At 40.0% G+C, this 13465-nt stretch overlaps 1 protein-coding gene and 1 long non-coding RNA gene across 2 annotated transcripts in view; both read right to left on the bottom strand.

The window, feature by feature from the left end:
* Positions 1-13465, bottom strand: part of LOC140224119 (uncharacterized) — a 643754-nt gene that overhangs the window by 277764 nt on the left and 352525 nt on the right. The gene's annotated exons all lie outside the window — the stretch shown is intronic.
* LOC109039486 (uncharacterized) overlaps positions 1-13465 on the bottom strand; it is a 613681-nt gene that overhangs the window by 579803 nt on the left and 20413 nt on the right. Inside the window, exons 2-3 of the mRNA XM_019054978.2 lie at positions 5095-5169; positions 3648-3671 (exon numbers count right to left, since the gene is read on the bottom strand). Of these exons, the coding sequence (XP_018910523.2) occupies positions 3648-3671; positions 5095-5169 (99 nt within the window). The remainder of the gene's footprint in view (positions 1-3647; positions 3672-5094; positions 5170-13465) is intronic.

Genomic DNA, 13465 nt, shown 5'->3' with positions numbered 1-13465 from the left:
AATTTCCTAGGTGATTACTTATTCGAAACTTAAGTGACGGGAAAAATTACCGTCACAGGGGGGTCGTTACCTCTTTGCCTCGCGCCCGGGAACAACTTTTAAATTTAAAATGGGAACTCTCTTTGCCTGATACTTCGTAGAAGTCATACCAAAACTACGTGATATCCGTCCAAAAAACAAAAATATGATATATATATATATATGAGTCGCTTTTATAGCGCTCTTTGGCGCTGTGCGACGCCTAATCGCCACAAAGCTCGGTCTTCCCACAGGTCATCAGGGAGTTGACAATCTCTTATCTCATTTAACACCCCCTGTCGCCAACCTCTCACTGGGCGTCCCCTACGTCTCCTCCCAGGAGGAACCCAATCAAGCATCTTTTTTGGCAGCCTCTCTTCAGCCTCTTCTTCTTTTGTACAAAAATATGATTTTTGTACAAAATTTCGGCCCAAGCAAAAAATGTCACTTATTACAAAAAAAAAAAAAAAAAAAAAAAAAAAAACCAGGCACCCAAAAATATGATTGCAATACCGTTTGGATTCATCATTTAAAAGGAAATGATATCAAAACGGCCCAATTTTCAAGCCCATGCTATATACCATACACCCCAACGTTTTTCAAAAAAAAAATAAAAAATAAAAAAAAATTAAATACCTTTAAGGTATGATGACTTGAACACATTTATTTGATCCATCGCTTTAAAGGTGTATGATATCAAATCGGCCCAACTTCTCTGAAATGTACCCATCTCTGATCAATAACTTTGTCGAGACCTTCCATCCCTGAGGAGACACTGATCGTTACTTGACCCTTAGTTTATGTCCTTGTTTAGATGCCAAAGAGGTCCTTATGAGAACTGTAATGAATTTTTTTTCTTTAAAGAGATGAAAAACGAAAAACCGTCATATAATTGAAAAAAAATTCGAAGAAAAAAAAGGAATGGGCCGGCCGGCACGTACAAAAAAAGCGGGGAAAAATAGATACATTGGTATGCCCCAACACTTTGGCATGGGTGACCGACCCGGTCTTGCCAACATCCATGAACTTGTTAAGAGAGAAGCATTTTAAGTAGGACTTAGGAGGCACATAATATTCGCAATAATACGCCAAGGTTCAGTAGTTTGTAAGGCGTTCTATCAGAAACAAACAAGGAACATGGCATGGCTTGAAAGTTGTTAAGTTGTTCACTCATGTGTGAATATCTTTCAGTCTATCTTTCAATGACGATTTCAAGAAGGACTGATCCTCTTTTTGACGATGATACTTGTTCATGTATATGCAAGAGAGACGATAATCACCCTACTATCTACCACTTGTATGTACGGCCGGCCGGCCCATTCCTTTTTTTTTCTTCGAATTTTTTTTCAATTATATGACGGTTTTTTGTTTTTCATCTCTTTAAAGAAAAAAAATTCATTACAGTTCTCATAAGGACCTCTTTGGCATCTAAACAAGGACATAAACTAAGGGTCAAGTAACGATCAGTGTCTCCTCAGGGATGGAAGGTCTCGACAAAGTTATTTAAGATGGGTACGTTTCAGAGAAGTTGGGCCGATTTGATATCATACCCCTTTAAAGCGATGGATCAAATAAATGTGTTCAAGTCATCATACCTTAAAGGTATTTAATTTTTTTTTTTTTTTTTTTTTTGGAAAAACGTTGGGGTGTATGGTATATAGCATGGGCTTGAAAATTGGGCCGTTTTGATATCATTTCCTTTTAAATGATGAATCCAAACGGTATTGCCATCATATTTTTGGGTGCCTGTTTGTTTGTTTTTTTTTTTTTTTTTTTTTTTTTTTTTTTTTTTTTTTTTTTTTTTTTTTTTTTTAATCCGGTTACAATGAAAACGCTCTCCAAGAGCTTTAAAATAAGTAAGAAAAGGTAAGCTTTCTGCAATTCCCTTCTGGAAAACAGACTCAAAGTTGGGTTCGGATCGGCAGGGCAACTAAACACACTGCGGAGTGACGCGTAAAGTATCCTGTTATGCTGAAGGCGCTTGGACGCAAATCGTGTTCTTCGGAAAATTCTCAACGCGGGGGCAAACTCGTTGTTGGCATGGAAGTCTTGGCTACGGCGCACGGTACAGCGACAAGACGCGACACAGACGCTTCGAGGAGCGACGATTACTCAGCTTAAGTCTCGAGCAGCGGAAATATCCACGCTCTTGACCGGATAAGTTTGAATAAAGTGCTATCAAGTTTCCCGCCCTCCCCTTTTCCCAACCCCTGCGCACTTCCCACGGCAGCACTCTCTACTACTCCAGCACCGGTACATTTAATTAGGCCTCCGACTACCTCACACGTGCATTTTTCTATCCTCGTCATCCGCCATTGTCAAGTCGCCGAGAATAGTGATTTACAGGGTGTCCTAAAGTTAAACGCGAATACTTTCAGAATCATCAAAGAGAGACTTTTTTTGTTCTATGAAGTTTTCCTAGCCCCCCCCCCCTTCCTCCTCTCCATTCAGAGTTACAGCCCCTCAACGTTCAGGCCAGGAAACAGTAATTTCTTGATTGTGATTCAGTTTCGATATCGTCGTTTTACACGATTACCACACTTCTAACCTCAACAAAGCAACAGAAATCATATTTTTAGGAACGATTCGGGGTGGATGCTATACCTCTAACGATGAGCGGGGTTTTTAGAGAAACGGTATGAAGCAAAAAAGTCACATTATGATCCCGAAAATTGATTTTTAAAATATTCGAGTTAAACTATGGGAAACCCTGTATTTTAGAGACCCCACACTAATAATCGGCCCAATGCAATCGAGTAAGGCAAAAGTTTATCTCGGAGGATAACGCTATTTTTCGCCTAATGATGATTGATAAACCATTTATCGGGCGAAAAATAAAATAAAATTCGCCTCTTGATGACTAATGAGTGTCGGAGTGGGCACTTTGCAAGACGAGTTTTTGGAAAATATCTTGCACCTTACAAGGAGAAAAAAACCTCGTGCGTGGGACCCGAAGTTTAGGTCACGTGGATCTCTGAAGTTTTCGGATTAAGCATCTGAACACTTTAGGTCTAGCTGTCAAGGTTCGAATTACACATCTGAAACTCCAGTTCTTACATCTGAAGTACTTCAGATGTGAGAGCGAAGTTTTTCGGATGTGAAGACCGAAGTTGTTCGGATGTGAAAACCGAAGTACTTCAGATGTAAGAACTGAAGTTTCAGATGTGTGATCCAAACCTCAGCAGCTGGACCTAAAGTGTTCAGATGCTCAATCCGAAAACTTCAGAGATCCATATGACCTAAACTTCGGGTCCCACGCACGAAGTTTTTTTCTCCGTGTAGGATTGTCGAATCGATGAATTTGCTCAAATCTTCGGCTATGAGTCATCATTGGAGAAGCTGAGCGTTGACTTCCGAAAGTGACTTGAAAAACCATTCGGAAAATAACAGAGCCTGGTCTCTGCAATAGGTACATTGTCTCTGCACTGCACATGTTATTCATGTCTGAAGGGGTTCTTCAGGAAAAATCAGTCAACACAACATGCAATTTACGATTCAATGGCTCTCTTACGCACACGAGATGAGGACATATAGCTGCAGGCTATAACTAGGCAGGTAAGTTTCAGATATTATGACATGCAATATGCGCTCGATAGGTGGAGATAAAAATGCAAGAATGATTTACATACCGAGAAGCAGCTCGAAGCGTGTTCCTGAAAAGAGAAAAGAATAAAAATCGTCAGTACAGGAAATGATAAAAATCTACACACTATAGCGACAAAAAATTTGGCAGATAAGAAGAATAAATGAAGAGCCTATAGGCAGATTGTCAATGATGGTCACTGAAATCCTAAGATTTGTGCCTGATTTTTGACGATGAAATATTCAGGTACATGCAACCAGTTTGAACATGGTGATTGATTGAAATAAAATCGAGCTACAAGCCAAAAATAAATTAAACAAGTAATATTTCAAACTACATGGAGATGAGAAATAATAATATAATTTTTAGCTTGTAGCCCGATTTTTTTTTCAATCAATCACTGTGTTCTATGCAGCTTAGCCAGCCATATTTGGAATTAAAATGTGCAACCTGTTTGTTGCATGTATCATCGAATTTTGCTATTGTTTTCGGCGTTTTAAACACCTGGTAAACAAATATTAAAAATATTTATCGATACTTCGTCAAACAGATTTTATTGAAATGGGCTTGTCTAGTGATTTTTTATTCTTGCGCTTTTGAAAATTGTGGGATGCACTCAGTTCAAAAGAGCTTATCCGGATTATTTTTTTTTTTGCGACGACTACAATCCACGAATAACGAGTTTTAAGTAACGAGCTTCCATTCAAACGCACATACCGAGGAACAAATATCTCAAAATTTTTGGTGTTAGAAGGTTGGCTGCCGTTTTGGGCTCTATGATCTCCACATTTCGACGTGTCTGGTCCGTCTATTTAACGCCAGCTTTACTTCCTCGGCAATGAGAATGGCAAGAAGGAACGGAACCTCAAATACGCAACTTTAAACTCGTTTTTTCGTGAATAGTCGTCATCGTGCATAAAAATCCAAGTGAATTACTGTGAATTGAGTGCACCCTGCACTCCACACCTTTCAGACGGTGTTAATTCATACACTGGAAAAAAACACATTGGAGCTAGAGTCCAGATTCTTAAAAACATCGACAAGAAAAAACTCTTGATTCAATCAGATTTAAGCTTAAATCAAGAACCAAGCCTCTTAATTTGAGCGGATTTCCTATTGATTTAAGCTTAAATCTGATTGAATCAAGAGTTTTTTTCTTGTCGATGTTTTTAAGAGTCTGGACTCTAGATCCTATGTGTTTTCTTTTTCCAGTGTAATACATTTTCATGCAAATTTCCGTGGACATACAAAAATTACGCAATTTTTTCAGCGTATTTGAACAACATAAGAAATTGCGCCTTCAACTTGGTATCGAAAGTAAACATTTTGCGCTTGGAAATATTTTGTCAATTTTTGCTAAAATAGGTATGAGATGCCATCAAAACACAATTCTGTGTCTGGCGCAACTGATCCACTTGCCTTGCGGCTGTCAATTGCAGAGGGGCAATTGGTAAAATTTACTGAAAAGAAAGGAAGAACTTCTAAATACGTACCAGAGGAGAGTTATCCAATTGCCCGACGCCAAGCTGAAAGCACTCACGACACGACACTTCACTAAAAAAAATCGACTACGAAAAGGCGTTAGCATAGATGATTAATATTTGAAAAATTAATAGATTATTACCACCAAAAAAGAATCATGCGCGAGTGCTTAACTTACTTAAATTCTGCCCAAATAAGGTGTTTACATTGGTACATTACATGAGAAGAAAATAGGATAAATCACAAGAATAAAATGATGATAAAAGGTGTACCTTAAAACCAGAAATACAACCAGGAGCTTCTCCTGTGGATGATCAAAAAAAGAAAAAAGGGAAAAAACCAACCATACTTGATGCATGTTGCATTCTTCCATTATGTTAACGTCAAGAAGCAGATGCAATATTTAATACAATTGTTATTTTTGTTTTAATTGCTTTTTTAGCTTCAAGTTCCAAAAACTTAATATTTGGTATTCTTTTGCATACCTGATAAAACATGACTTAAGTAATTAACGTCAAATCATTACCGTGGATGAGACCCACGATTAGCACAGTGGCGTGGCGTGAATTGCGATACATCGATTGTCATGCCATTTAAACCTATGGAAAAGGATCAATAAACAGGGTGTTCGCAGCGAACACCTCAATAATCGATTCTTTACCATAGGTTTAAATGGCATAACAATCGATACATCGCAATTCACGCCACACGCCACTAGATTAGCATCAATTCCTAATTCATCGTTCGGCTTATAAGAGCATTAGAATGGTGCGTTTTACTTGAATGACGAACTCTTATGACGTGAAGATTGTGACGAAAAAGCGAAAATCTGTAATTACAAGAGAGCAAACCAACAATATTGGCGGCCGAGTTCGTGATTTGAACTTCAAACTGAGTCAATGAAGACTGAAAATCTGACAACTAATATTGCAGAAAACAAGATTTTTGCTTTAAAAAAATGAGAGAGACCGGTTTCATTGAAACACATTGCAAAGCGCCGTCACTATGGGCATGTTTCCTTAAATCTATACCTTATTTCGTACAACAGTAAAATTTGTAAAAACCAACAAAAATCCGTATCATTTTTGTATAAAGAGTTGCATTTGTTAAACAGCTGAATCATAGTAATTTACTTTCTCTTCTGGTTTCTCAAAAAAATGGGTGAATAAAATAAATCACGGAGAAGTGAGCTCACTACATACGCATAAATCTCGGTCAAATGTTTCATGTTCAGTGATGACCACTAAAATTATTTATGTTCAATACTCGTTACAATAGGTATGTTGAGGTTAAGTAGGTGTAACGAGTGCATTAAGAGAAACTCTAAAAATTATCTTTCAACATATAGAAAAATAAGTAATCTGAAAAATTAGGCTTTTTCAAATAGTTGTCGTTCGTTAGAATCGGTGACCTGAATTACCAGCAAGAGGACTCTCGTAACACTTATGACATTAACATTAGAGACCGGTAAATGATTGAACAGGGCCTGAAAAGGGGAAGTGGATATCTTGCGTTTCTACTTAAAACTAATTCTCAACCCAGCGATCAAATTGGGCTTACGGCGATTTTGAACTTCATTCCGTGCGGCTACGAGATATTACTTCCGCAATGCATTTTGCAAGTTCTCGTAAATATCAGAACCTGTCGATTTCCTGATTTTTACATGCCTTTTTAGTCTTTGTGAATATTAAATTCCCTACATTTTCTATTACTTACAGATAAAATTTTGGCACAATTTCTCATAAATATACTTTGCTTTAAAAAATTTCAGGACGAAGTCTTGACATTTTAAAATTCTAAATTCGAGAACTTGTAGGCGGAGGTTTTAGCTTTGTCCACAGCAGGGCATGTACAAGCCGTGGAAAATAGTTATTACACTTTTCGACCGGAAACAGAGTTTCAAAGGACCACAGCAGTGATCACTGGCTTTTCAGGGTTGGGTAAAATTCCTTATCATTCCCAGGTTTTCAACGACTTTTCAAGAACTGTTTACCCTGGGATGTACATCATTATCAGGGCTGCCGATACTCTCAGGTTTTACGAATTTTTTACGCACTCGCTATTCATCGTTATAAATTTTACTCACTTGCTACTCACCGTTCTCTATATTTCTCACTTCGATTCATCATTGCCTTCTTCTCACCATTTCTCGATTTCGCTCTCTCTGTACTCATAATTTCTCGATCTTACTCTCTCTTTAATAATTGTGTTTCGATTTTATTCACTTCTTCCACACCATTTCTCGCTTTGACTCTCTCTTTACTCACAGTTTCTTAATCTTAGTCTCTCTTTAAGCACCATGTTTGGATTTTACTCACTCTTAACTCTCCTCTCTTGATTTTCCTCGCTCTTAACTCACAGTTTACTCATAGTTTCTCGATCTTACTCTCTCTTTAATAATTGTGTTTCGATTTGTGTAATTTACTCACTTCTTCCTCACCATTTCTCGCTTTTACTCTCTCTCTCTTTACTCACAGTTTCCAATCTTAGTCTCTCTTTAATAACCGTGTTTGGATTTTACTCACTCTCGACTCTCCTATCTTGATTTTCCTCACTCTTTACTCACAGTTTCTTGATTTAACACACTCTTCACTCACCGTTCTCAATTTTACTCACACAAAACGCGAAAGATATAAGTTTTTTTAGGATCGATAATCGCTCCACCGATCGCTTCAACACACTGTGAGACATTTTGATGGAGAATAATTCATACATTATTGGATTACTCGCAGATCGTTGGATTACTTAAGAACTGATCACTCGTTTTCGTACATATTTATTACAAACCTATCCTCAAATTACCCACGAATCGGCAGCCTCGATTTGCTTAAAACTAAGAAAAATGGGGTTTATTGCTCGCAACAAAAACAACAGTTTCCCTGACAGTTATTCGTTGCGCTGAAAACAAAATCGTCGTATTAAGAAACAGCTGTTACTACTCTTGCTGTTGTTAATAATTTAAGCTGCTGATTTTACTTTGTCTGGTATTGGCTGCTATGAGTTCTTCCTCTCCTACTGCTACTGACATCGTTTCCAATCTCTGGTATACCTGTTTTCCCAAATCAAGGAATTTTTGTATAGCTGCTGTAACTGCTTTTGCTGCTGGATTTTTTTTCTTCTACTCCTTCTGCGCGAATGAGCATTTTAAAATGGACTAGTTTTATCAAGCATTTTTGGTAGGTAGGCACTGTATTTAGACTTGCAGGTCTCTCCTCTGTCTCTTAAAATCTTTTTTTTCCCACACTAAATTCTGCCTATATCTCTTCTTTTCGTAACTCTTCTTGACTTACTTTTTTTTCCTTTTCTGTTCTGATCTCATCTTATCCCATCTTCTTAACTTTAGAGCAACTATTTTTAAAAAATTACCTTTGAATTAATTAATCAACTAGAGTTATTGCATGTGAGCGATTTATGTACATGTTCTCACTTAAAATTTTGCGAGAAACATGATGGTGCCAGTGGTTTTCTCTGGCATCAATTCCCAAGCTCTCAAATAGCTCTCGAAGTTCAGGCCGCAATGAAAGGGATGTCCCACGAAATACGATTTGATTTCAGAGAAAACCAGTGGCATCGTCGTGTTTCTTACGAAATTTTTCACGTGAGGAAGTTAAGGCACGTGAAACGCAAATCCCCATCATATGTCAGAACTTCATGTGTTTTGCATCTTTTAATTTTATTTCAAATGACAAAATATTAAGTATTAAGATCAAGAGTGAGTGAATGCGAGGGACAAAACACTCTCACCATACGTCCTACTCCTACCACGAACTTTCTAACTTACTAAAATACCTTAGGTTGATCTCTTCCAGGAAGTAAATAAACATCGATATATCGAGCAAACTTTGCAGAAATACGAGTTTTGCTTTCTCCTCTTCATAAAAACAGAGATGCAACAATGTAGAAGCAAACTTCAGCGGTCTGTTGGTGAAAAATCTCTTCCAAAAACCCCTGAATTAAAGCACCTAAATGAGACTCAACGCGGAATATCGCATTAGATTTTATTAATCGAATGCGATATTTCGCGTTTAATCTCATTCGACCTTAATTTAGAGGTTTTCGGGGGAGGTTTTTCACCTAGAGAGTGCTGGAGTATGCTTCTACACTGTCTACACTTTTTTTTGCAAAGAGTGAAAAGCAAACTCGTATTGCAGCAAAATTTGTTCTATATCGATGATTGTTTACTTCCTGGGAGGGATCACCTTAACCCAAGCCCTAGTCCTGACCCCCCTTTTCCCACCCCCCCACCCTCCCCCCGACTAGCCTTCGCCCACCTAAACTCACGAATCCCGCCTTACCAAGTCAGTCAACTGACACCTAACCCGTTTAGGTCAACCCCGAGGTAAATGAAACGTAGGTATGCTCTTCCTGACTCTTACGGTTAAAAGTATGCTTTCCACTTCCACCGCTAGAGCTGAGGCGCGAAGTTTGAATTTCAATAACTTTTCAGTCTTGACCAAAGGCCAGGACTAATGAGTTGTTGAAATTCAAACTTCGCGCAACAGCCCTAGCGGCAGGAGCCTAAAGCCCAGTTTTGACTGAAAGAGGCGACGCGCCTATACCTACGTTTCATTGACCTCAGCCTTACCCAACCCATCACACAATCACACATAACTAGACCTAAGTTCTAAAATAAACTGTGCCCACCCCAATCCGCTCCCCCCATTCCCCACTAACCCATCCACTGATTCCAATCCAAACCCCCCACCACACCCCTAACCCTCGCCCGCCCTAGCCTGCCCTAAGCCTATAAATCCCGCCTAGCTAACCTGACCCTACCTTACATAACACAGCACACCACACACGGAGAGAAAAAGTTCGTGCGTGGGACCGGAAGTTGGGGTCTTACGGATCTGTGAAGTTTCCGGACCACACATCCGAAAACTTGGGGTCCAGCAGCCTAAGTTCGGGTCAGACATCTGAAGTACCTCGGTATGCACCTCAGTGCTTCAAATGTGTGACCCGAACTTTTTGGCATCCGTATTCGAATCCGTGATCCGAAAACTCAAAGATCCATAGGACCTCAACTTCGGATCCCACGCACAAAGTTTTCTTCTCCGTGCATCACATCACACCAGACTACACAACACTACACCACAACATAACCAAGTCAACCACGGGTGCCAATCCCAAGGTCACTGACCAAGGGTAAAAAGGGCACCTCCACGGTGCCCGCAACCATCCACCGGGGCTGACATGCGGCCGGGGCGGTGTCTGCGGATCGCTCCTCTAGCGCCTCCAGACGGTACACGACGTCCGCCGACCGGATGGACGACCGCGCGCCGGGCGCTCCGACGAGTGCTCGGTCGGACGACAGAGCCTCCAACTCAACTTCACTTTCAGACCGAGGCTAAAGGCCTCAGCCTGAAAGTGAAGCTGATACGGAGGCGCTGTCATCACGGTAGAGCAGTCGACGGAGCGTCCGGCGGGTGTCCACCCGCTCGTCGGACATCGACGTCGACGTTCGCCGACCGGATGGACGACCGCGCGCCGGGCGCTCCGACGAGTGCTCGGTCGGACGACAGAGCCAACTCAACTTCACTTTCAGACCGAGGCTAAAGGCCTCAGCCTGAAAGTGAAGTTGATACGGAGGCGCTGTCATCACGGTAGAGCAGTCGACGGAGCGTCCGACGGGTGTCCACCCGTTCGTCGGACGTCGGACCGTAAGTGAGGCACTATGACCGAAACTGACGGCGGTCGTCGTCGTTGTGCGTCACGGCTGCGAAATGCACGTCGCGGCTGATACGGAACTTCCGGGACCTCTTTAGGGTGATTCGATGGACGCCATATTTTGTGTCAGAACGGCATGCGATATATCGCATCAACTGGTTCCATTTTTTCAGCTACTCGTCATTTTCCTCCAATTTTGAGATCTCAATTCTGATGTCAGGAGACTAAAGCACTCACTTACCAATTTCAACAAAGAAATTCAACGTAATAAAGGCGTGGTTTTTTTAGAGAGAAAACATTGCATTCGATACTGATATCGAAACAGCACTCGAATGCGATATTTTCTCTCTAAAAAAAAACCACGCCTTTATTACGTTGAATTTCTTTGTTGAAATTGGTAAGTGAATGCTTTAGTCTCCCGGCAACAGAATTGCGATCTCAAATTTGGAGGAAAATGACGAGTAGCTGAAAAAATGGAACCAATTGATGCGATATATCGCATGCCGTTCTGACACAAAATATGGCGTCCATCGAATCACCTAAAGCTCGGGTCAATTTCACAGTGTGGAGCCCGGTTTCCACGATCAAGTTAAGCCCATCACAATTAATCATCGGTGAAGATGTGGGCTTAAGGTGAATCCAGGGTTCGATTAGGGATAATTCAAGATAAGAGATAGCGCCACCAGTCACCACTGAGAATTTCACTTTCCTTCAACGATTACTGAAATAATATTGTTCAAATTACAAAAAGCAGATCCAAAATATATAGATTATTTTTTGCTTGATTTTTTTGAGCCAAAAATATTGGCAATTAGAATTACAAGCGCAGAGAAAGTACGGCTGAAACTTTCAGCTCAGCCGCGGCGGCCGAGCGCGCAACCGAATCCCTCATGTTCTGTCTCTCTCTCTCCCATTGCCGCAATAGGAATTACTCTCCGCCGTAGTTACGACTTTATTTTTGGGAGTTTTGGGAAGATTTTTTTACTGAGCGTTCCTCAAGTATGTTGCTACATCCCCTGGATCTCCAATCTTGAATAAGTATTACGGTTTTTATTATTTTGGCAAATATATACGGCTATTCTGAGCTGGTGGCCAAATCGCGAAGTTCCAAGCCTGGATTCACCTTAAGCCCATCAAAATTGATCATCGGAGGAATTGTGGGCTTAATTTGATCGTAGAAACGGGGCTCCACACTGTGAGTTTGACCCGAGCACATAAGCTGATTGTACAAGTCCCAAATGGGGACCGGAAACGATGAGTCTGGCTCATCGTCTCGGCTCCCATTTGGGACGTGTGTAATCAGCCCTTCTAACCTCTGCACCCTCCCTTTAAAAGCCACTCACCCTCAAGATTTTCTTCAAGTTGATGCGCAAATGAAATACATTTTTAATTTGTACTTTTCATTCGAGTTACTAAAAATTAACTTTCATAATGACTCAACTCATTAATTTTTCATTTGCTGAGGTATGAGTGGCCGAAGTTCTAAGGCACCTCTTCAAAATAAATACACACTTTTACTACTACTACTAATATTACTACTACTGCATGAAATATGTATAGAAAGAGAGAAGAAGAGTCAGTAATGATGTCATACGTCTTAGTGTCAGGCGTGCAAGTTTACATTACGTCGGTCAAATGTATGTTTTTGCTTCTGTTGATACTGTTTCCATACGGAGAGGTGCACACCAGGAGTACACAATTTTTTTAAATGCATTAGCTGAGGAAATTGCTTAAAATCTGTTTATTGGGACAAAAAGTAAGGGGGCAAAAAATCGAAACATTTATTTAAAATAGCATGACAACCTGCAATAATTAAGGTAGAAATTTAAATTAACGTGAAGGCTCAAAATTTGAAGTCATAAAGCTCGGGCAAAGATTTGCGTTAATTTTTTTATCGGGAGCTTCAATGGTCACTTTACCCGTTTTATGAATCAATGGTAACATTTCTGAACGATTTTATTCCCTTGAAGTAAGAATCATGAGGAAAGAGCATTAATATGATAAAAATAAGACCGAAATATTGAATGAGAGATCAAAGTGAGAGTCATAGCTACTTGAACTTTCGAAACGACATGAGATATTATAGTAGTCCGAGGGAGTAGGGGTACTAAGAGTGTTTGGAATCCCCTCTCTCCAATTCTCCATCAGAAATGTTTAATTATGAACTTCCCCCTTCCTATGAAAAATGTCTGGCTCTTCCACCGGGTATGAAATAAATAACTATGACACAAGGACTTCTTTTTAAAAAAATCTCTACAACAGAGCTACAGAAAATAGTTTATTTTTTTCCAATATTTGGGTTACCTATCAATTACTACAGTCATGTCCGACAAGACGTATTAGAACACGAAAAAAGGGAGGCGATTTCAGAGTAGAGCGAAAAAGCTGAGTTTCAGGTGAAAAATTGCTTATCAGACCTCACGCACGACCAGATGTCCTACCAACTAAAGATAATCAAAAGGGCGACACCTGATTATTATCAGAACGCGCAACCAATAGCGACTTCGCGACTTGCTTCATGCATCAAGAGAGAAAGTGCATCCTTTGATAAAGGAAAAATTAAATCTACGAAAGGACGCAACAAGGTAGATAGACCTAGAATATTGTAGTAAACTTGACATCTGAAAAGTGAAGGTCATTTTACCCACTCATATTTTTGAGAGAAAATTACCTCGGTTCCAAAAGCAAGTAATGACTGCCCTGATAAGGCTACTG

The sequence above is a fragment of the Bemisia tabaci genome, chromosome 2 (genome assembly GCF_918797505.1).
Source record: "Bemisia tabaci chromosome 2, PGI_BMITA_v3".
Taxonomy (NCBI): domain Eukaryota; kingdom Metazoa; phylum Arthropoda; class Insecta; order Hemiptera; family Aleyrodidae; genus Bemisia; species Bemisia tabaci.
The sequence above is the reverse complement of the archived record's forward strand: the minus strand, read 5'-3'. Positions and strand labels throughout refer to the sequence as shown.